Raw genomic sequence first — 23,719 nt, 5'->3', positions numbered from 1 at the left:
GGTCTCGTCGTCAAAGGCGTTTGAGATGACTCCTCTTGTAGCGCCCGGTGGAGCTGCCACGTACGCCACGCATGGGTAGGTATGGTCTCCAATAGTGAGTGAGGTCAGCGTCTTCAGAATCTCAGCTGTTGAGGAGTGTGTCGTAGCCGCAGTGAATGTATTATTGGTGGGGTGGATGCGCAGACAGAAGTCGTCGGGTAGAGTGATCTGGAGTTCGGCCTGCACTGCCTTCGTGAGTCGAGGGGTTGGGATATCTCGAAGTCGCAGTTCACCTCGTGGGCGAACGACGACGCGAATAGCGTTCGGTGGGAGCGGTGGCAGCTGCTTGCTGCGTTTCACAGTGATTCGAGTCTCCTTGGTCGCAGGTGGTAAGCGGGCTGGCGTCGTGCCGCTGCCAGTTGCGGCTGCTGCGTCGTGCGCCGCGTTCCTGGCGTTTGGGTTAGCCGCCTCGAAGGTAGCGTTGGGGTAGGGAAGCGGTTTCGGTGAACTGGCTGGTCGGGACGCGTAGGCCTTGTAGAGAACAGGTGTCCAATGGTCTGCCTGGAACTCTTCTGCAGTGATGGTGTGGCCTTCAACCGCTACTTCCATGATAACGGCAGGCGTCGCTGGCAGTGTCGGCGGAGGTGCGGAGTCCCAGAGAGGCTTAGCTCGGAGGGTCAGCGTCTCGGTGCACTAATTGTTCGTAGCACACAGAAGGTCGGAGCTTGCCCGAAATGGGCGGTGTCTCTGTGTTCCTTAGGCACTTGTGTCGCTGTTCGAGCAGTTTAGTGGCCGTAGAAGAGATTGGGTAGGAGTAGCACGTACCGTTTGCCAGAGCCGACGTTGCAGGCATCCGCTCACGTTGGCCCCCTAGCGGCCGTCCCCCTTAGCGCGGTCGCATATTTTTCGGGATGAGAACTGCCGTAGCAGACTGGTTACAACTTGGTTTTGGAAATAAAGTAATTAATTACCAGTAATCAATTACCAGAAATGTAGTTTAATTACCCAGAACGTTACAGTTTCGAAAGAGTAATAGAGTATATTACAATGTTGCGAGAAAATGTAATTTGTTACATGTAATCCATTACCTTTAACGCCTTAGTACAACTCTGACCGCAAGCAAATTAGCAGGGGGAAGGGGATTGCAGGCAAAGAGGAAAAGTTCGGTGAATTGTCAATAATGCACTAAACAGGAATAGAAAATATGTTTATTTATAGCACGCATGTCAGAGGTAAAAGCAAAAAGAAAGCACTAGCAATCCCTTACAAAAATATTTGGTAACATTAAGTTGACGGTCTAAAGACAATTGTTACTAGAACCTACCAACAATCAAAAGAGTGTCTACTAACTGTCTTTAGACGTCTGTACCAACAATCAATCAACGCTCTGGCTGCAATTGGCCACCAACTTTGAACAGACTCATGTTCATAGGTTGTCTGGTGACCTCGTAGTAACGCCCTATCAACAATGTTCAACAGACACCCCTATCACTGTGAGCAAAAAAAAAAGCCGAGATGGGAGTAAATGGACTCGTCCTCTAGCGCACGCCCCTATGGGGGTTTTATATACTCCGTCCAGGGGAGTAAAGAATTTACCCCCTTTAAGGACGGAGGTTTTGGATGGATTGAGGGGAGTATTTGTTTACATCCATAGGGGAGCTTTTCGCTGTCGCACCATGCGCCAGAGAATCTTTAATTAAATTAGCATCGAAACACGCAAACTTGATCACACGTACACATACATGCACACAACATTCGCAAAGTAATACAACACTCACACTGACAACCGCTCGCCACCCGCTCTTCACAACCAAACTTTGGTCACCGAGTATATATAGGCACCACATCTTGACCTCCAATGTAGCTCAGATGGGACACTTCTTTTCCGTGTAATTCAGCAACAAACATTTATGGCGTACGTGTAAATTTGCGGTGGGCTTATAGATACCACTGAGGCACACCTATCTTTTACTAAAAATCCGCCTAACATACAACTTTTTTTAATTAGCGAATTTTGCGGGAGTAAGAAGGAGGCCTTCAGACGGTCTACATAAAATAGTCTTTATACAAAAGTAAGAAGGAGGTCTTTAGACGGTCTACATAAAATAGTCTTTATACAAAAGTAAGAAGCAGGCCTTCAGATGGTCTACATAAAATAGTCTTTATACAATAGTAAGAAGGAGGTCTTTAGACGGTCTACATAAAATATTCTTTATACAAAAGTAAGAAGCAGGCCTTCAGACGGTCTACATAAAATAGTCTTTATACAAAAGTAAGAAGCAGGTCTTTAGACGGTCTACATAAAATAGTCTTTATACAAAAGTAAGAATGAGGTCTTTAGACGGTCTATTGACAAATGTTACTATAGATCGCAAATGTTACTAGATGGTCACCAATGTCAATAGATGGTTACTAGGTGGTCTACTCAATGTTACTAGCCATTTTTGTAAGGAATGCGACTTTAGTGGTGAGCTTTCCTAGCCAACTCCAGATATCTGAATCAAGGTTGCTCACCGACCAACGCAGAATGTCGTGGAGGTGTCCATCGGTTAGTCGGAACAAAATGTGCAGGCAGATCTACGTACTGCCGAACACTGTTTTCATGGCTGCTGTTAGTCTTTCTCAAACTCGAAAACATTGAGTCTCTGAGGCTAGCGTAAAACATCACTCTGTGTTTTACACAAAATGCGTCTTTGAGCTCATCGCCCATGTACAGAACAGCCAATTCCAATTGGTGCAGGTTTGGTACCTCCCTGAGATCCAGCTTAAAAAAATTCTGAAAAATTCGGATGCTACTCGAATGTTCTTGAAAACCAGAGAACTTAAATTCAGCCTCACTCTTTAAATCCCGTAATACTTGAGAGTAGGGATGGTCGATTAAAATTGTTAATCGATTAATCGTTAATTGATTTAGCCTTTAATCTATTAATTGCTTTTGGCGGAGTGTTTTAATTGATTAATCAATATTTTTTATGGGTGCTTTAAAACCGATATCTCTTTGTTTGAGGGGCGTCGTTCGTGTTTGATAGTAGGGATGGTCGATTAAAGTTTTTAATCGATTAATCGTTAATTGATTTATCTTTTAATCTATTAATTGCCTTTGGTGGAATGTTTTAATCGATTAATCAATATTTTTTATGGGTGCTTTGAAACCGATATCTTTTTGTTTGAGAGGCGTCGTTCGTGTTTGATATGGACCCAAATCTATTTATCAGACGCGCTGACGATCGAAAATTCCCGCTTTCGAAAGTCTCGACGACAGGCCCGTTGTGTCCAGTGTGCGAAAATTCCCACTTTCGCACCCTGGACACAAGGGACCCGTCGTCGGAAGATGGCTGTTGGCTAAATAGTGAAATACTCATAACTTACCTGGAAAGGCGGACTGGTGTCGTCAGGAGAGAGTTCTTCAACACTTTCACCTTTGTCGTTACCATTTTTCTTTGGGAGATGGCTCTTCGCCACGTGAATAGAGTGGGTGTGCAGCTGGTGATATCTTAGTCTCCGTCGCTGGCATCGAGAAGTGCTTGCCACGTTTATTACACCTTGCAACCTTCGTTTTGCCATCTTCAGCGAACAACGACCACACTGCGCTCTTCTTCCGATTGCCCGGCATTATGACATCCCAAAGGTAGCAGTATAACCCCCAATGTGTAATAATTACACAATATAACACGCAAACAACGCAAGTCCCACGTATACTCAGGCGATGCTCAACAAGCTTAAGGGAGAGGAGGTGAAGGCAGTAGCAGTGGTAGCAACAGTACGCTGTGAGCCGGAGAGTAGCGGGAAAGTTCATTTCTCCCTCGTTGGGTGGAGCCGCTTCATGCCCGGGCTTGAAGCATTGGGGAGTGCTTGGAGTTCAGGGCGAGTTCATATCTTTCTCTATGGGGTATGGCCGCCGCCAGCTCCGGGATCGTTCTGCTAGCGCAGCAATATGCGCTGTAGTGAAAGCAGTGAAAGATAGGCGATGGGCACGGCATCTGCGTCTCATGAAAGCGCGCCTCAAAGTCATGCGCTCCGGCCAAGTGGTGAGGTTGGGGGCGGGAGTGGGGGGGTGCCGCAATCAATTAATCGAATAGCTTAATTCAATTATTTCGATTAATCGAAAGACGAAAATCGATTATGATTAATCAATAAATTGTGGACCTTTAATCGATTAATCGTTCATCAGTTTTACCATCCCTACTTAGAGTACTTCTCTAGGAAGTGGTGTGCTTGTCTTTCCCAGAAATTTTGCAGCATGGGAAGTGACAAAGATTGGACTCACTAGCCTGCTTTTGGAAAAGCTTGATTTTCAGCCGCAGTTCACGTTTGCAAGCAAGCCGGGGAACAGTTTCTCTTATCCTTGCATTCTTACAATGAGCCTATTAAGGTGATGCGTAACATCAGCCAGTTTTGCCAACTCCCAGACCTAGTATTTTCACAAACTATCTTTCTTGCCTCTTTTTCGGACTGTGTGAAGAAAGGAAGGGAAGACGTTATCTGGCTAAGTGTGGCGATGGGGAACAACGACAAATGGAATCGATCTTTGTTCGTTCTTGTCTAACTTCATTTGAGGTCAAAACTGCCATCCCGGCCTCCAGATAGGTAGTGACAAGAGGAGAGGAGGGGGTTTCTAGCGTCGTATCGGGGCCGCATAACATAATTCCCCCCTCCCTCCGAGGGTAGCATGCGGCCCTCCGGCTGCAGGTGGCCGACCGCAAACCTACTGGATAGTTAGAAGCCGCACCTGCTATTTCACCTACACGAAAACAATAAATAATTGCAAGTAGTTACGAAATGACTTATTATATCAAAGTACAATCAATATTTGGCACGTATGTTTTACAATGCTGCTAAGTGGGAGCACCTTTAGCGAATGCAGTTTTGGCACTACTACATATTAATCCTGATTTTCCAAAGGCTTGTACGTTTTTAAACTCGTGGATATGGTACGTTTCTGTGCACAGGCACCATTACTCCGAACGGCCGCGCTTATAACGCGATATTTGATGAAAAATGATCGCTTTTTTTTAGTATCAGAGCCCTACGACGCCAGCAGAAAAATGCTTAGGCAAATACATGCGCTCTCACTCATTACTATTGAGGCTGAGCAGCTTTGCTTGAAGCTTCCATATGCACTACACTCTGACATCCGTATGCGGAGATGTTACCCACACCGTACTTGCACTTGGCTTGAGGAAGTCGGCTCGATGCAAGGAGTGGACTTGAAAACGTCCAAGTAGGCCTTCGCGATTCAGATATGATCAGGCTGACTTGCTTCGTCGAGCAAAGACCGAGCTTCAATGCGGAAGCATATAGCTCGTCAGGCAACGAGGTTAATAATGAAGTTGTTTGCGCAAGGCACGCGGTGCAGCAAAACAAGTACGTATATTTCTAAATACCTATCAGCGCAAGGTGCTGCGAGCATATTTTCGTAATTTTACTGCTAACAGGCAGCACGTGATTCCCACGTGATCCCCGCCGCCGCTGCGAAGAGCATTGTTACCTGTGGAAAGCGTCCGTCACCCGCTGGTTTCAGTGGTCGCCCGAGAGCGGCACGTTTATCCAAGTTCCCTTTCGGGCTGCGCGATTGTTGAATCGGCCGTAGAGAAGCGAAAGAAGGGTTGCCTGGTGCTGTGTTCTTTCATCGTCTTTTGTTCTCGTACGCCACGAAGTGTATGCTCGCCGCACGGGCTCGCAAGTTGCCTATACACGAGGTATAAGTGGTTTTTCAAGGTACTGACGTTTCTGTTCGCCTAAAGACATGCCTGTTATGGGCTAGGTCGCTATTTATAAAGGGAAAAATAAAAAGACCAACATGTTCTGGGAACAAAGCGTATAAATCCCCTGTACGTATCTATGTAGGTGATGCCATCCAACAAAATAGCTGAAGAAGAATAGGAAGTACGAACGATATGTCTTCTTTGTTCGAGCTTCTGATTCTTGGTTGGCGAAAAGAGGAAAATCAAGGAAAATCAAGCTGCGTCGAGAACAATAAGAATCTAAAAGGCATTCGAGGTGCATGTCTGCAAGGTCGAGGAAGATTTCGTCTACCCCTTTGTGTTACAACACTACAAAATACTCCACAGAAGAGCTTCCTATTTACGGAAAAATTCTTCCTCGTCCAGGGACTGCACCCCTACCAGAAGGAGCTTTTCCTTTCTGAGAAATGCGGGGACATTTTTTTTTTTTTTGGCTTTGTGCTAGAAACGGGTGCCTGCAAATTTTCCCATTCGAAAATGAAACAGAAGCACAAAGCTTGTCAAAAGTGACAGCAGGTGCCGTCGTCTGCTTCGAAAACCAGTTTTGAGGCTCACGCGACGTCCACCGCGCAAAGTTTTAAGCATAATCGCTGTGACGTTAACGAGAATTGTCGCTCAAGTGTGGCACTACGCAGCTTGTCCTGCCAAGGGATCTCAACGCAAGGCGAAACCACGCTTTACTGAAGACGAAAAGTCTGCTGATCGCTCTCGTGAAGAAGTGCTAGTACATCATCAAGTGCCAAAATAAATGCTAATGAAACATTGGTGTCCAAAAAATGCACATGGTTGCTCCCTCCGTCACTGGAATCAGTATAGCACTAAAGCTTAGTATAACAGAGAGCTGAGCTAGTTGGCAAGTTTTCATTCTAAAAATATAGGGCGTGCAAACACGGACAGAAGAAAGAAGACGCACAACGGCGGAAAAGAAAGAAGGAACGAAAACTCATCTGCGCATGCCCATGCAATAGGCGAACCTATCAATGCGGCACGCGTGGACGTCTGCGTGGAAGCATTGACCAGATATTGCATTAAACAGAGACTGCAATAACCAGAGATTATTGGAACATAGGAGACCGCTAACCGCAGGCTCACCTTCTAATCTATCTTTACATTGTCGAGATTGTAAGTGCACGCCGAAATTCGATGAATGCGCAGTGTCGTACAGGCACAGAGATGATGAAACGCGCCTGATGATTGAAGCATGGCATATCGAGAATAGTGTTAGCGCAAGCGCGAGCCAACCGTCGATTAACTTGCATAAAGATGAATTCAAATGCCTTAACAGTTATCTCCTTGTACGCCCCCACGCGTGACGGATTGATAGGTTCGCTTATTGATGGGCATACGCAGATAAGTTTTCGTGCCTTCTTTCTTTTCCGCCGTCGTGCATCCCTTCAGTTGTTAGTCGGCGTTTGTTGTGTCCTGACTTCTTTCTTCTAAAGTAAAACGTGTCCTTACAGAAGTAGTTGAATGTTTAGTGTACATTGATATAAAAGATCTTGCACAATGTATGTTGTTACTTGGCAGCTATTGCACCGTTTAACGTGGGTGCACCTTCGGATGCACCTGCGTTGACTCACAGTAGTATATTTTTATCCCTGCATGTAACATCCGTGATCAGTTATTTAAAAAAACAATTGTGGTAGCTATAGTAGTTCCCGATGAGAGCATAATGAGAAAGAGGGATGTGACAGTCAGAAGAGCGCCACTGATTGGACGCAGAATGTCGCCATCCCGTGGCATGTTAAAGAGTTATTGAAACGCTACGCGCGCCTGTAGAACGACGGCGATATTTCTGAGGGCGAGCGTGAACGGGGAACGCGTTGTTACAGCCAGGCAAGGCAGGCGCACATCGCGCAGCTATATTTCGCACGAAAGTGATGCTATGTGCGAGGCCGACGCTTAGACTAAGACCGTGACCTCGCGGTGTGTTAAGCTATTGACCAAATTGAACTCCTATTCGAAACGCACAGAGTGGGACGGACGCGTAGGAATGACGCGTTGCCGAAGCTAATCGCGGAGGCCACGTACGTTCAAGATGCATTACTCACTTTACTGCTCCCAGACGGCGACACCACCCCGCCAGAACACTGTGAGAGGAAAATGTGACAAAAATGTGACAAAAAGGCGCGTTTGTTAAGACTCCAGAGTCTATGACCGTGGCGCAGCGGATAGCGTGCCGGGCATCTGTTGTCGTGGACCGAGAGGTTGTGGGTTCGACTCCTGTTGACGGAACTTTTTTCTTTCACGTCTGGTCATGTGCATTTTTTTGCCGTCATTTCCGTGACGGAAATACGTCACTGAAGTCTCGGTGGACCCCGGCATCAAACACATTCGAGTTAAAACAACTGGATGGAAATTATCACGCACTGCAATGCGAACCACGGATCTCCCTCAGGAACAAATTTAAAGCGAGAGCCCCCCAAAACTGGTAAGCGCAAACATGTACTGCATGCATAACTGTCTCATTCTGGCTATTATCCTTGGGATCGTCCACATGTTTTGTACTCGGTACACGAGTCAGTGCTGAGCGTAAATACGGTCGTATTTCCGTTCAGACTTCACCGCGCCGACGGTAAAGACGTGGAAGACTGAACGCGCCAGCGGGTCAGTAACTGCACGCCAGCAACAAGTTCAGGTGCTTCGCGATGAGCAGTCACATTTACAAGTGCAAGACGCACAGTCTACCGTAGAATGCGGACCAGACCCCGGTGGCTGTCACGAATGTACCAGCGCCGTAAAACACGACAGCTGTCTTCTGTTGTCGCGCTTTCTTGGAGAGGCAACATATCGAGAAGTTACCACACCGCGTTTATCGTGAACCTGTAACGAGCAATGAATCGTTCTTCCGTCGTACGGCTCCATTGGACTTCCTCGGTCACGTAGGGCGAGTCGCGGAATCTTCGTCAGGGAATGCGCCTCTGAAAATGCTACATCCAAGGCGTGGCAAACAAAGGAAAAAGCGGCCAACCTCCGTGCGACGTTTATTCAAGAGGCGGCCATGTTGGAATAACGCGCGAAGTCACTTTCAAGCTAGCCCCGCAGCAGACTTGAAACTTGAACGGACTTCAGCGAGCCAAGTCACCCGCGAGTTCGAGAACAATTTGTGGCGAGCGCCATAGCTGTCTTGAGACTGGCGGAAGTTAAGTAGAAGCAAAGGAACATCTCTGCACCCGTGGGTAGGAAAAAAGACTACCTGTTACTTTTCTGGTTATCCTAACTGGCCACATGTAGCCTTCTTTAATAAGAAACATTACCCCCCTTTTTTTCGAGAACATTGTACTCTCTTCCGAGATTTGTTGTAGGCGCCGCTCTCAAAAAGAGGGTTAACGTGTCTTTAAAATGAGTTATTTACGGGACATGTCAAGACTCGCCATAATCAGTAACAGCTACTCCTCAAAACTGTAGCGCCAGAGTCCCCTCGAGTAATTAGTGTAAGCCACTGTATGGTTAGAAGCAAGCGTGCTAGAGGGCGAAGAGAGGTCAAATGTTAACGAACGGTTCTGAACAGTGCCGTATAAAGCTCGAGCGGGCCTTACCATTGGGTGCCTCGTTTCCAGCGCCGCCGCTTTCGAGGCGGACACATCGAGACGCTCTGCCACACAGCTTTACTAAGCGCTGCTTGGCGGTGGCTGCGGTTTTCGAGACTTCTGCATTTGAAATCGTGTTTATTTGATGATTCTCTATTTGAGACTATGGAGTATAAATACTCTTTATTTCATTTCATGAACTCCTCTACACTTCACGCCGGCTCACAGTAGGCGGAGGTTCGGCGGGATGCGTACTAGCCAATCGCCTGTCGGCCGACCCAACCAGAACGGTGCTGTTGATCGAGGCCGGAGGTATGGAGGACGCTTTTGCACAGATTCCGCTGTTCGCACCGCTGCTCATCGGGGACAGGTTCGACTGGAAATACTTGCCTGAGCCGCAGGAACACGCCTGCCTTTCCATGAAGGATCAGGTGAGTGTGGGAGCGCGCTACAATCACTGGCAGGTGATCGGTTCTCCCCTTACGACACCTATTCCACCAACTTCGGTAGCGCTGCGCTAGTGAATATACAGGGTGTTGCCGACGAAACAAATTCGGCAGAACCCACGCCTTGTGGGAATCGGTTTCATGCGAAGCACTGAGCGAGTAGTTTGCATTTGGTTGCTGCGCTTTTGCTGCAATTTTCGGCTTTGAACGAAGCCTTACGAGGTGGATCGACGTGTTTTAGTAAGCGTAGTAGTTGTCCGCACATCGTGGCATTACTAGACGTGTTGAGTACACCGGCGTTTGGGTATCTCATGGTCTGACGTAACCTGAGCAATCAGTTCGGCGCACAGACGTCTTCAATGCAAAAGTTGCAGCGTTTCTTCCGAAACATATATTTTTTTTCAATCTATGGTAAGATGACTCCGCTGCTTAATTTTTTCCGGCCGTACTTTAAAGCGCTCGAATTTAAATAAAATAACACGTGACAGGCGCCTAACGCGCGGCACTTTTGAAATGTCGAATTATAGACTGTCGAACGAATTATCAAAGGCTGCTTCGCGTACGTACAATACGGTCCACTGTTACAGGGAACACTAAAACGAGCACGTTTCATTTTTCTGGCCCTCTAACAGCAAATGGACAGGGAAATATTGTTTATGCACTGCACGAGTCTGTCAAAAAGAGGCAGAACTGTGAACCACCAGTAATATTATGCAAATCTAAGCCTCTATGTTTTTGCAAGAGAGCGAAATCCAAACATGCTCTGCAAAGTGTTCCCTTTAACAGTGGACCTGTCTGTACATCGATGGTACAGGCTATCGGTGACTGCGATGGACAATAAAGCGACAAAAAGAGCATGCCGTTTCAACAACAACAAAAAGTTCGCCAACGAAGAGCCGGCAGCCACTGAACCTGCCACCCTAGACCATAGGCAGCATTTGATGCAGCGTAGGCCTTTTTTCTTTCCTTTGTGCACCAATAAAGAAACACATTAGAAAGAGCGAGGGTGACAGCGTGATGAAGGACCGAGATAAAAGATTCACTGTCGCGTGGCGGCCGCTTTTTCGTAGTTTTTCTTAAGACTGTATGCCCCTGTCATCACTTAGCGTACATCGCAGTCAGCGACAGCCTGCACAGTAGACCATGGTGCGCGGAGCAGCCTTTGATAATTCCTTCAACTTACATTTGAGGGCACTAAAAGCACCGCGCGTTAGGCGGCAGTCACGTGATATTTATGTATACAACAGTAACTTGAGCCTCAGAAATATTTTCAAACCAGAGTTGGCAATACAGATGTGGCTAGAATATTCAACGTGATACTTCAACTGATTTAAAATAAAATTCGTATATAAATCTTCAACAATATTCATTCGTCATCATCATGAATCTCATCATGAACATAGTACAATAATTACTCTGTGTCTTCGGCGAGAATGGAGTTTTAAGCGAAAACGCCTTCATCCTGTGAATCAATCTAGCATCGATAGTCCCGTAAAACAGTGAAGTGCAAGCATCGTGGTAATGCAACGATTAAAACAAGAAACGTTACGCCTCTCTGTTCCAGCATTTCGTTCCATTCAGGTTTGTCATTGCATGGTGCTTATTATTTGAAAACTACTCGAAAAGCATTCGGTTTTTTTTTAATAGGCCGTATTCGATTCGAGTGCCGAATTTAATGAAACGCTATTCGATTCGTTATTCTAAGTTTTCTAATATTGCCACACCCCTTCTTTGCATCTTTATTGCCTAGTGTTTTATTTGGAGGACTGCTGATGTGGAAGATTATAGAAAAATAGCAGGATGGTCACTATGCGTTAATGTTTTTCATGATGGTTGAAGACAGTAATTGCCTGCATTAGTTGTGGCTTGCTCAGATGATCCAAGCGTCTAGCCTTGTGTTCAGTTCAGGTCGCGTTTAGGTGGTTGCGGAAAAGCGTTGCATTCAGATCAAATGAAAAAAAAAACGATGCTTGTGGTATAGAACCTGTTCCTTATTGCACATATTGCAGGACTATTAACATACGCGTCAATCGCAGAGTCGCAATTAGAGACTTGATATGTTGTATGAACAGATTATCGGTTATGTCACTGGTGTATAATGTAATTTTTTCCCATCCGAAGCCTCTCAGATATGAGATTTAGGCTTTATGCATATAAGTGTTGTAATTTGGTTGGGCAGTCGTTACATTGTTTGGCACGAAGATTACGTGCGCCAGTAGAAGTAGCTATGCTGTTGATGGGAAGCGGTTGGGCTTGTAAAGATGAATAGTGAGTCTTTCGTTGACATAGTTGATTTCATCAATGCACAAGAATGTATTGTTCTCTCAGGCGTCGGTGTTTGAATGTTTTTACCTTGCTGGGACACACCTTTATGCGAACAACGTGAAAAAAAATTCGCGATGTGGCAAATTTTTCTAAAGCAATTGCGACACGCCTTCTGACAATTCAGCTGTAAGGAGCCCTGGTGTACGGTGATACATTTATTTTTATCGCTAGTCAGCGTTCAAGTTTCAGACACTAAAAACATTTGTACGAATTTGGGATTGAATTGTAATTTGTGCCGCGAGAAAACTCCTCGCTGCATAAGTCTACTCTGTATTTCCAGAGGTGTCCGTGGGCACGCGGAAAAGCCTTGGGAGGCTCGAGCGCCATAAACTTCATGTTTTATGTTCGCGGGAACCGGCGCGACTACGACATTTGGAGGGACGAGTTCGGAGCGTACGGTTGGTCCTACGACGACGTGTTGCCGCACTTCAAGAATATTGAAACATCGAGAGTTCCAGACCATGAAGGTGAGTTTCACATTGTGCGCTGAATATCACGATACATATTGAGCGCAATAAAGGACAAAAAAAAAAATTCGGCAGATCCCACGTACCGTGGGAGTCGATGTTATGCGAAGCATGCGACGGGTAGGTGACTGCGGCGTAACTTTTTTTTTGCTGACGACAGGTTACAAAATGACGCTAAAGATTTGTATATATTTTATACGCACACATACATATGTTGAAGAGCTGCATATGTGAAGCAGTTGTTTACGGTTGGGTAACGCTGCCAATGACAACGTGGGTATTACCAACAGGAGAAGCGGTAAGCTGATACGTAGTGCTTATACGTGTCCCGAGAACGCACGCGCGTTTCACGAACCCGTGTGCATGTGTGCAAGAAGTTCTTGACAGTTCTTGAGCAAGGGCATCATCACCGTGATCAGAGAGCACCAGCAGCTGGTCATGACTTGTTATAGGATCCGGTCGTGATCGTGGTGAAGAGGGGTCCATGTGTATTGAAGTACGTCACTGTACGTGGTATAGTAGAGCTGTTGGAATTCGTGGATGCCTCGGTCATTTCGTCGACAAATTGTCTGTCGACAGAGCCGGCGACATGTCAGAACCTGAAGCCACCTTTCGCGTTGGTGAGGCATAGGCCGTCGAGGCTGGTAGGCCTGGATAGTGCTACGTAGACCAACATCAGTGGATGGTGTTTGTCCTATTCGTAGACTACCTGGGCGTATGTGGCCTATGTAGCCTAGTCTACAAATGGCTGTCAATCAATCTGACATCACCCTCGGTCAGCATGGGGCCATCGCCCAGCCTCTTAAGAAATGAAGAGGACACTTCATTGTTCTGGTGGACGAAGTGCACTTTACAATGCGGTGATGTGGATATCATATGTAACTTTCGTTAATTTATTCCTCCGGCGTCGAGCAATGCTTCAATATAGCTTGCTGAATCATAGGAATACAAACGTAATGTTTATTAGACTGCTATAAAATCGGAGCCAACACTGGAACTACAGACGTCAATCTGATATGACGCCCGTATCGTCGGATTACACATCGTAGGAGTATCATGTAGTGTTTATTGCTTTCTTGTGAAATTAGATAGCCAGCGCCACAACCACAATTGACGTTGCACCGGTATTACGCCTGCGTAGGCTGTTTTTCCGAACCCATTTATAGACCTGGCGTGGCTCAGTGCTAGAATACCTGATTGCCACGCAAAATGCTTGGGTTCGATTCCTGCTGGGATCCCAATTTTCATTATTTCCATTCGTTGAGACAACGCTGCCGATGTTGGTTTTACTTAACTCTCTAGCATTTAAGTTACCAATGTCTGTTCTCGCCGTTCCTGGGAAGGAACACAAAAAGGGAGAAGGCAGGGAGGTTTAGACATAAACTGTCAATCACCTGTGGCGCATACCTGTACACCGCGGCCCGTGGTAAACGGGTATGTGCCACACGTGTCTAGTGGAAAGGGTTTGACGACGTACGCGACAGGATTTTAACGTTATCTATGTCATGACCCGGCAGTCATATTCGTCAAATCCTCTTACCCTCCCATGCAAATTTTGGTCTACACCAAGTTAAGGAGGCGATCATGAGAGCACCCAGACGTAGGCGGCTAGATAGATAGATAGATAGATAGATACGTAGATAGAAACGCTCAAAGTGCCAGAGGTTCGCTAAGAAATGCTTCGCATTTAAAAACATGGCTGATGCCTCCGTCATACGAATCGGTATAACACGAAAGTGAAACGTGTCTTCACAGAAGTAGTGCTTATTGTGTAGTGATATATGAGAGCTTGTACAATGTCTATTCGTGTTTGGCAGCTATAGCGCCATTTGACGTGGATACACCCATGTTGACAGCATGTCTCTATCGCGACGACTAACGCCCATGATCATGATTAAACCGTTGTGATAGCTGATGGTGTGAACATATATTTGGACACAGCGAATCGTGAATCCCGAGTAAGGATGATATCAACAAGCTTATAACCAACACTGGTACCCGGTACGCACTTCTTCAAAGCGTCGTCAATTAAGGAGAGAAACGGCACGGTGTGCGCTTTCTGGTAATGGGTAGCCGACGCCTGTGCTCATGCATACATAACACATACTGCGCTTCAGCAACACGGGAGGTAGAGGTTCGTAGCCTGAGCCGCAAACGCGTGCGTCCCGCCGGCCTCTGTCTCGCAGGCGCGGCTCTCGCTCCACCAAGGCACGACATTCGCCCGTCTAAATGGCGTCCTTTCTGCAACGCATATTGCAGCAGTTTTGTTAGTCGGTGCTCTCGCAATTGAAGCAGTCGGCGGCGGAGAAATCTCGTTGGTGCACGTGGAAGCTGCATTACTCCGATGAGCCGACGCACGCTAACACGAAGCCAAAGGCAAAGAACGTAACTGCGTCAAGGGTGCCTCGGCGACGCCAGCGCGGCCAGTCTACCTCTCTGCGTTTCGAGACGCTTTAACCATGACCATCGATATCGCGTGCAATCTCGAAATAAGCGCTAGTAAGTGTCGATTGTGAAGCATTACGTCTTTTCACATCTCAGAGACGGCGGCACCGACCCGCTCCGCCCGCCGCGAAAGAGAATGTGTGAAAGATATAAGGCGCATTCGCGCCTCGTCTAGCATCTCCCGAGTTAGCTTAGTCGGTAGGGCGTCGGGTGCTTGCCGTCGCGGCCGCAACGTCGTGGGTTCGTTTCCCACAGAGGTATCTTTTCCTTGGTTTTTTCTTTCTCACCCGTTGGCGTCCATTTTATCAACGTCATATCCGTGACGGATGTACTTGGTGGACCCCGGCATAAAACACTTTCGTGTTAAAAATCACAGCATACCCACGTGGTGAATGATGATGAGCGGGGCGAAGCTCCGGAGAGAATCATCGGTAAACCGTGAATGTTCTGTGTAACGCCCCATCAATCATCATATGAAGAGTGAGAAACACTGTGTGTATATTACAAACATGAAACTTTTATTTTTCTTAATTGTCCCTTCATTATCACGGCTTTGTCGTCCGTGAAGTGAAGGGACAGTGGTTCTTGTACGGATTGCAACTGGAAATTAGAAAATACCAGGTCTCTACATGTCCCTCGGATTGTCTTCTCGCCGCAGCCGTGCAGCCTGTCGAGCAGCTTCGGCATCGCGGGCTCGGACGGCGGGGTCTTCTCGCCGCAGCCGTGCAGCTTGTCGAGCAGCTTCGGCTTCGTGGGCTCGAACGGCGGAATGTGCTTCGCGGCGTCGACGTGCAGCTTCGGCCTCGCGGGCTCTCACCTCAGGATTCTGTCTGCGAGCGCGTGCTGCCGCCGCCTTCCGTGCCCTCCGTTCCGCAGCCTTGGCTTTCATCTGTCGACTCCGAGCTAAAGCGAAAGCGTGCCAAGAGGGAGCCTCATGGCGCGTTACTTCTGAAATGTTGTCTTCGGGTGTCGTTGAAAACATGAGACGTAGTAAAGAAGAAAGCGCGCCACACTGGAGAACACGCACGAGAGTGTCACTGGTCAACGTCGTCTTCTTGTTTACTGCATACCAGAACGCGCGCAGTAAAGAAGAAAGAATGCCACACAGGCGAACACGCACGAGAGTCTCACTCGCCAACCTCGTCTTCATCTTCTACTGCATACCAGAACGCGCGCTTCTCATGAACTAGAGGTGGCTACTACAAACAAACCTACAAACGAAGGATGGACAGACCCACGGCATAAGGAGCTTCGCCCCTAAAAAAGGCAAGGCATACAAGCACAAGCGCTACTTACAGACCGACCAACACTACACTCTGTCACACTGGAGTTGTGCATTGAATCACTGCTCGACCTCGAGTACCGTTCGCTACTGCGATGACCATACCTCACAACAGCAACCGCATACTGGCAGAACAATGCTGAAGCTGCTGCAAGTCCATTGCAATTTTGACATGTGAACAAAGTCGTTGGTTTCTTTAGACAAGTCGCATGTACTGGGTGCCAAAACATACGGCGCTCATAGGGTGAAGCGCGATGATTGGCGTGTATTATGGCCGGCACTTTTCACACCACAGGCGATCAAATAGCAACCAAACTTTGTCCCCACTGGGAGACAAGGCTGTCGTTCCGAATACCTTAATGAGACCGATCGCGAAACACCAGTGTTCACGTGCGTCTAATCAAAGCTGGTCAGCATGGTGGCCAATTATTGCGTTTCATTTGCTGAGGAATTCCTTGTCATGTGTTGCCATAAATGGCTTGTTACTTGGTAAACAAATACAGGTAATGTAAGTCCTTGGGAAAGCCGTGGTCCCTGCGTCCCTAGAAGTTCTCAGCGATTAGCCTGCAGAGTTGGCTGTCGAATACATTTCACAGGTACGATGCGTAGTAACCTTGCACTTCCGACTTGATTTGTTTAAGTTGGACATGGGTGGCCACTTACAAATTTTCAAAAAGGTTTCCGAGAAATCATCAGGCCAACATGTGGGCAGTGTTATTAAACTGCTATAGGCTGTTATTTTGTTCTCATGCAATCCGAAAATTATCTACGATGAATAATAAATGCACATGTTCCGCCTAAGAGGAAAGAGCCAAAAAAAAATGCGAAGGCAGTTATACAAAAGAGGGTAAACGTAGGCACAAAGCCACGCTAATCATCCGTTTGTGGGCTTTTGCCGCAACAAATGCTGAACAGCACCGAAGATACATGTATCTTAGATAGTATCTTAGATACTCTTTCGGTATCTTGAATCTGTATCGCGATACGTCTCGCAAAACGAGTGTCTGCATTTGTATTTTCGATATTCAACAATGTATCGTGTATCTTCAGATAGAAGCTACTGCTATAGAAACACCAACGTGCGAAACAATAAAACGTCGACCTGAATTCCGGTTCTCAAGCTGATATTGCTGCTACTAAGCCACCTGAATAAAACTATAACAACAGGGACATTCTTTTATATTTCCACCACAGTGCTCCAGTGAGCACAGGCGACGAGGTGCACGCGTCACTATTGGTAGAGCAGAGTCATGTGATGGCGCTCGAGGAATCTCGACAAAATCAAGCACGCGAACTTCTAAGCGCAGCCTACCCTTTGTTTTCTCGATGTTTTCTTTCTTTTTAGTTGGGTTGGTGCCATGACGCTTGTTCGTAGCCACTGTACTGTGCTTTGTACTCCAATTCATGCGGCGTCTTTCGCACAAGTTCTGATGCCACTATACCGTTGTTATCGAAGTATGTCTGGCGTGGTGGTTCGTTACAAAGTCTCAAGACTGCAAGAACGGCGCTGCTTTGAGTTTCGCAGCTTTCATGCATACGCAATTCGAAATATCTTGTGGATGTAAGCTTGACTTACACACGATGATGCTGACTTACACGTAAATGGGATTATAATAACCGTCGCGCTATCGGTACCAATGCTAGATATAATAGAAGAAGCATTTACGTAACAGAAAATATTTGACGTACTGTACTTTTGTTGTTCATGCTGAATTATTTAAGAAGTAATTTAACGAAAATTCGATTGTGAGCAAAAGTGATATCTTTGCTGTCCTCCGCTTGCACACCGTACGTTTCCTAGCCATGTGCATAGTTTTTGCCCGTCTTTCTTGAATTACGCTTTTTGTAACCTGCTGCTTGAATATGTTTTGTTCTTTACCTTATTTTTTAACTGTCTCCGTTATTGCTACTATTTACATAGCTGCATTTCATGTTAGTTTACTTTTATGTCATGGCGATGTTAAGGCCAAATATGTCCAATAATCTGAGCGTGCCTTCAGTATACAGTAACAAAAATTCTGCTTAAGGTTTAGCATAACAGCGATATTGGAAATTACAATTACAAGACCCAATAGGCTGTATACAATGGTTCATCAGTGAACCCACATGTACTGATCTATTATGCACGTTGCGGCATATTTGGGAGAGGTCCAGAGAAGATACCACTTACTCGCGTGTTATACAGATGTAAGAGTACATTTTCGTCTTAGTCTTTCTTTGGTGATGAACAAACGCGAATCATTTCATAAAAAATCGCCGCACGTACCATATCTTCATTCGCCCATGGTGCACGAGTGATTCATCATGAACGGAACGTTTGATATTACTTGGTTTAAGGCGTTCGTCCCGATGTGTGATATAAAGGGAAATACTCTGACCCACTACAGTGCAGCACATCTGCATTTTCGGTTTGCAAAAATAAGTTCTCAACCACGATGGACTTCATGGCTATAGAAGGTCCCATTAGCAAAACTTTCACCGTTGTATTTGCACCTCTCATTCCATTATGTGCCTTTCGGCCTGGTATTTGTCCTAACGCAGAATTGTCATGCATGATATCTTCTAATAAAACCTCAAAATTTACAATAAATAATAATCTCGAAGAAACAACCTCGCGCGGATGTTGATAAGACTTACGACTCTGCCAGATCGACAAAGATGCTGTTTTTTTTAAGTGCTGCGTAGAAATCTTCGCACATTCCAAAACGCAATAAACATATGTCTAGCGGACGATTGAAAACTCGACTCTAATATAAATATACACCATGTATGTTATTTCTAACGCAGAGTTATATCGTGGCACTACCGGAGAAATACCTGTGGTCTATGCGAATACGCATACTCGTCTGAGCGAAGCGTTCTTGGAAGCCTGTAAGGAAAATGGCTACCCCATCATTGACTACAATGGAAGATCACAGGCGGGTGAGTTCTCCTCTGTGAACTGATTATGGCGGTGGGCCACGAGGGTAACGATGCTTCAACATGGGCGTCCGGAGGGGGGGGGGCAAGGTGGGGAAGGTGACGCCTCCCCCACCCCTCTCTCCGGAATGGCAGATATTTTTCCATACATTGGCAATAAGCTACACAGCTTGGCTAGCACACTTCCATCCCTTATATTCGTGTGAAACAGCCTTCAGAACTGCCAACCAAATTTGCACGTTGTCGGTCAGGTCACGGCATTGCAAGGACTGCCTGTTCTGGAAGCCCCCTCCGCCCCCTTCGCGTACGCACCCCTCTGCAAAACATTCTGCGGAAGCCCTTGTCCTTTAATGTTAATATCCACAGCGCTATGAACTGTTACCGTGGAAGATAATTACACGTGGCGACGGTAATAGGTCAAGTGTCCCTTAGGAGTAAGAGACTATTCGCAATGCGCACGAACTATAGGTGGCGCGCCGTGCAATTCAAGATGGCGCCCGGAAGAGGGCCAACCCGTTTGTTAACATAGGAAGAGATATGACGTGCGGACGTACAGCCCGTGCCACTTCCGTCGGACGAAGACATGGGCTGCACTGAAATGGATATGAGACCAAAATACGTTCCCAAACCACGGAAAGTGCTATGTGCTCGCCACTTATTTATTTGCTGCGGTGTGAAAGGTTATATTTCAGCTCCATTACCGTGCATCAATGATCCTTTGCGAAATCCTGTGCGTGCTACTGAAACTTCATGAACTAGAATTGACGCACAAACTGAACCGCACTCCGCGGGAGTACGTACCGAGCCTGCCAGACGGATTATCCGCAGTATTGGCCGCCAGCGAATAGCGCCATCACTGCTACAGGGGACCGCATGTTTAACGTTGTGATGGTTTCCAAACATGTTACGCAATCGTCATTGCTTGTGCAATCAGGAACGCGGAGTTACTTCAACAGAAGACAAGAATTCAACATCCCATTCAGTAGCGCTTTTGTCACAGCCATGATGAGACTCTAGCCGTCTTCAATTTACTCCCCTAGCATGTTGCTGGTTCGATCAGCAGCATCGAAACACGAATATTGGAAGGGATTGGAAGGAATTCTTTTCGCAACGTCGAAGAATTCGACATTGCGAAAAATTCGTCGAACAACAATACCGTTCGGAAAGTACCGGTGAAGTAAAGGAGAAGTTAGCCGAGATGCATGGATTGTGGCCGTGACTGCACGTTCCATCGCTCTAACCATTTCGCTTCGCTGGTCGAGCTCGAGCGTTAGCGGCATGCGGCGCTTCATAATATCCACAGCAATTGCGCTGCATGCAATGCACAAGAAAAAAAACCATGCTTTTATTTTGGTCTCGCTCAAGGATACTATACATTGAATACAATAAAAGTGGCTTACGAGCGTGAAAGAACATTAACGCACGAGGGGACGTGAAGTACAACTCGCTCCTCTTGAGTTAGCAGCTGATCGTTCATCGTCGCTGTCACTCTAGGTGCTTTCACAGTCTTCTACGTCCAGTGAAAAATCCTCGTCGTGAAGATGGTTTCTTTCAACATCACTGCTGAAATCAATATGAAGAATTTCCTCCGCCGAACAACTTCGACCACTCCGCGTCACTACGTTTACAATTAGAGAGACGTCTGGGCGCGGAAAACATTTTGCCCTCAAACCGATGAACAAGCAAATCGCTTTCAGTTGGCTGCCACCTATCAAGAAACGTACAAAAACATGCGGCGCAGCGCTGGCTATCAAATCAACACACTGGTGAAGGACGGCGTTGAGAGCGTTCGCTTCAGGAAAGGCGTGGAGCGGACGCGTCCTCGAATGACAGAAACGTCGCTCGCACGATTCATAACAGCTCTTTCCTGACGGAGGAAAGCGCTGTTATGAAGGACCTGAGTGGTGGCCCTATTTTAATGCATCGCCAACTTGAGATTGCTCACTTATAGTAGAGCACATCACGAGCCCGCGCGACTTCCCGCGTACAACGTTTATGTATTCATGCACTACAAAAACACTGACGAATGCTATATGCAAGTAAAACAGAGTGAGTTTCTACTGAAAAGGTTAGACGATAACATTTAACTAACCTTCGTGGCTACAGGAAACCTCATGAAGCTGATATGTGTGCGCTATGGGCTAACATTGAAAGCACGACTTGCCACGTATTTTCAGAAAAACTTCGCGTCTCGCAAGCACGAATCAAATTTCTCCTATCACGGAGGGCCCGGTTTGTTCACTGATGCAAGGAACATGCAAAGTCGTAGTGTTCTTTTCTTGCCAACGCGTTAACACTCAGGCTAGCACAGCCGAAAAAGGGAGCGACTGCGTAGTGCTGCCATTTTGTCGTCTACTAACCCTCCTCGAGGGTCAGTAGACGAGGGTTAGTCCTGAATTCCGCTTGGCGGCGCGAAAGTCTATGGGAATTGCGAATATCTATGGGTGTACACGCAAATATCCTGAATGTGAGTGTGATCACTCGCATATGAACGGCTTGCATTCAGGAGAGGGGTGTGCGCGTTGATTTTGGCGCTCGTAAAAAAAATCCAGGCGGCCATAATTACTCCGGTTTTAATACAGGCGCAATATGGCGTACCTCGCCATCATATCGTGGTTATGGCGCACAATACCCCCTAATGTATTTTTGTTCGGTGTACTGTTCGGTGTTCGGCCTACTGTAGTCTACGTCTACACTCCCAACAGCGACTATTGCCGTAATGTACCGATTCCGTGCACAGTGGTGTCGTGAGTACTCCACAGGTAGTGGGCAGGTTATGTCATTATGGCCGAGGGGCATTGTTGATTGTTTGAACTCAGCATTTGCAGCGTCCTCGCCCCCCCCCCCCTGCTGCCCTCCATTTTTACGGGCCTATGTGGAGTCGTCGGGCCTGTGTGGACGTGAACATGCCCGTCCTTTCAAGTCGCGTGCGCCTGTAGCTGGTGTACAAAGACCTTGGCAATCCTCGTGTTTTTTCTCTAGCTCGACATGTCGAAAAAGTGGAGAGAAAACAACATTTCTTGGTACTAATTGTTCACATAGAAACATTTCTGTCTCAATTAATCTTCTTATTGGTGAAGCTATGGTTCGCTCAGATATATCGCTATGCTACACAGCCGAACAGGATTCTGCTAGCAAGGGACGAAGAAATTGTGTAATGGGAAGTGCGACTCTTGTTTCAGTATTAACATGTACATAACGCATATTCCTTAATATGTCTGTAAAATAACGAAATAATTGTGATTGATTGTGATGCTGTGGAAGCTGCACCAGATGACATGTCGTATGCGAGCGAGTCGCAGTTGGAGCTTAATTATGAGCAGGAAATTCTAAGAAATTATGCATGTATACAGGAAGGCATCCAAGAGACACCCTAACATCAGTACCGCGTTTTCCGGAATTCAGCCGACGTTATGGGAGAACGCAGAGGAAGCCGTCTTTCAGCAGCGGTACCAAAATTAGGATGTTGGTGATCTCATGAAAATGCGTACTTCAGAAATACTGTGACGCTGTAATTGTTCTCTCTTATAGGGTGCTCCAGACTGCAAGCCAATATGCTCCGTGGTGAGCGCTGCAGCGCTAGCAAATGTTTCATCACGCCTATATTACACAGGAAAAATTTGCACATTTCGCTACACAGCCATGCTACAAAGGTGTGTGAGAAATTTTGGTCACCGGAACATTGCACCAGAGTAAGGGAATTGCCTAGGATCGATTTGTAGCTATAATACTTGCTTTGTGTTCCGTATACAGCTGCCTATTGAAGAACCTTCGGCGACATGTATTGCCTTGCGAACACACTGGAGGAGGTTGTCCCTATAGAGTTATTCTGGGAAAGATGATACGTTAGAGATAACTGCACTGCTTGGAAGGTGTGCGGCCGCACGTACAGGAAGTAATGTTCGTTATTTCTTTTGCTTATTCGCTTGAAAATTCGTCAGTCAAGCAAATCGGTCTGCTCTGTTGGCTGGCCATTAATAGAGCTATAAGGAATGTGTGCACTTATTTGCCTCTGGCCGGAGAAATAACGCCAAGAAAGTTGTAAGTTTATGGTCTTCTGATCTGTAATGCGCATGTTCGATCTAGTTGGTATTCCATTGCTACTACTTTAGCGTAAAACTTGAGATAAAATGGACGACAAATTGCGACACACACAAGCGCTAACTTCCAAGTGAATATTTATTCTTCAGACATATATTTATAATGGTAACCGCGCGCCTGCGCCACACCGCTTCCACAAATCACGACAACCTAAATGGATAACTAGTGAGCTTACAGGATAAAAAGCATTAGTTACATGCAATACTAAAACGTGTACATAGTTCAACTGGCACTATCACGTGCTGCACCTAGAAAGCACAGTTCCTTCTTTGACGGGGCAATGGACGGCACGCTGATACACTGGTGATCATCCTAGGCCATTTCTACGGCTTGTATTATTCACAAGCCTTAAAGCGCGGACTTCTCACACAAACTACAAGGAAACACGACAAGCGCGAGCGCTTACATCCAACTAACGTTTAATATCAGAGCTCGGAAATATATACACTGAAAGAGAAAGAAGGAAGAGCTGCACCCAATC

General features: G+C 46.5%; 1 protein-coding gene across 1 annotated transcript in view; it reads left to right on the top strand.

Annotated features, from left to right (window-relative positions):
* Positions 1-3,685: 3,685 nt before the first annotated feature.
* Positions 3,686-23,719, top strand: part of LOC119398653 (glucose dehydrogenase [FAD, quinone]-like) — a 41,801-nt gene continuing 21,767 nt past the window's right edge. Inside the window, exons 1-5 of the mRNA XM_049417378.1 lie at positions 3,686-3,746; positions 9,485-9,684; positions 12,305-12,491; positions 19,006-19,140; positions 22,669-22,790. Of these exons, the coding sequence (XP_049273335.1) occupies positions 3,686-3,746; positions 9,485-9,684; positions 12,305-12,491; positions 19,006-19,140; positions 22,669-22,790 (705 nt within the window). The remainder of the gene's footprint in view (positions 3,747-9,484; positions 9,685-12,304; positions 12,492-19,005; positions 19,141-22,668; positions 22,791-23,719) is intronic.

This window comes from Rhipicephalus sanguineus, chromosome 7 (assembly GCF_013339695.2).
Source record: "Rhipicephalus sanguineus isolate Rsan-2018 chromosome 7, BIME_Rsan_1.4, whole genome shotgun sequence".
In the NCBI taxonomy this organism is placed as follows: domain Eukaryota; kingdom Metazoa; phylum Arthropoda; class Arachnida; order Ixodida; family Ixodidae; genus Rhipicephalus; species Rhipicephalus sanguineus.
This window is presented reverse-complemented; position numbering and strand designations above follow the sequence as displayed.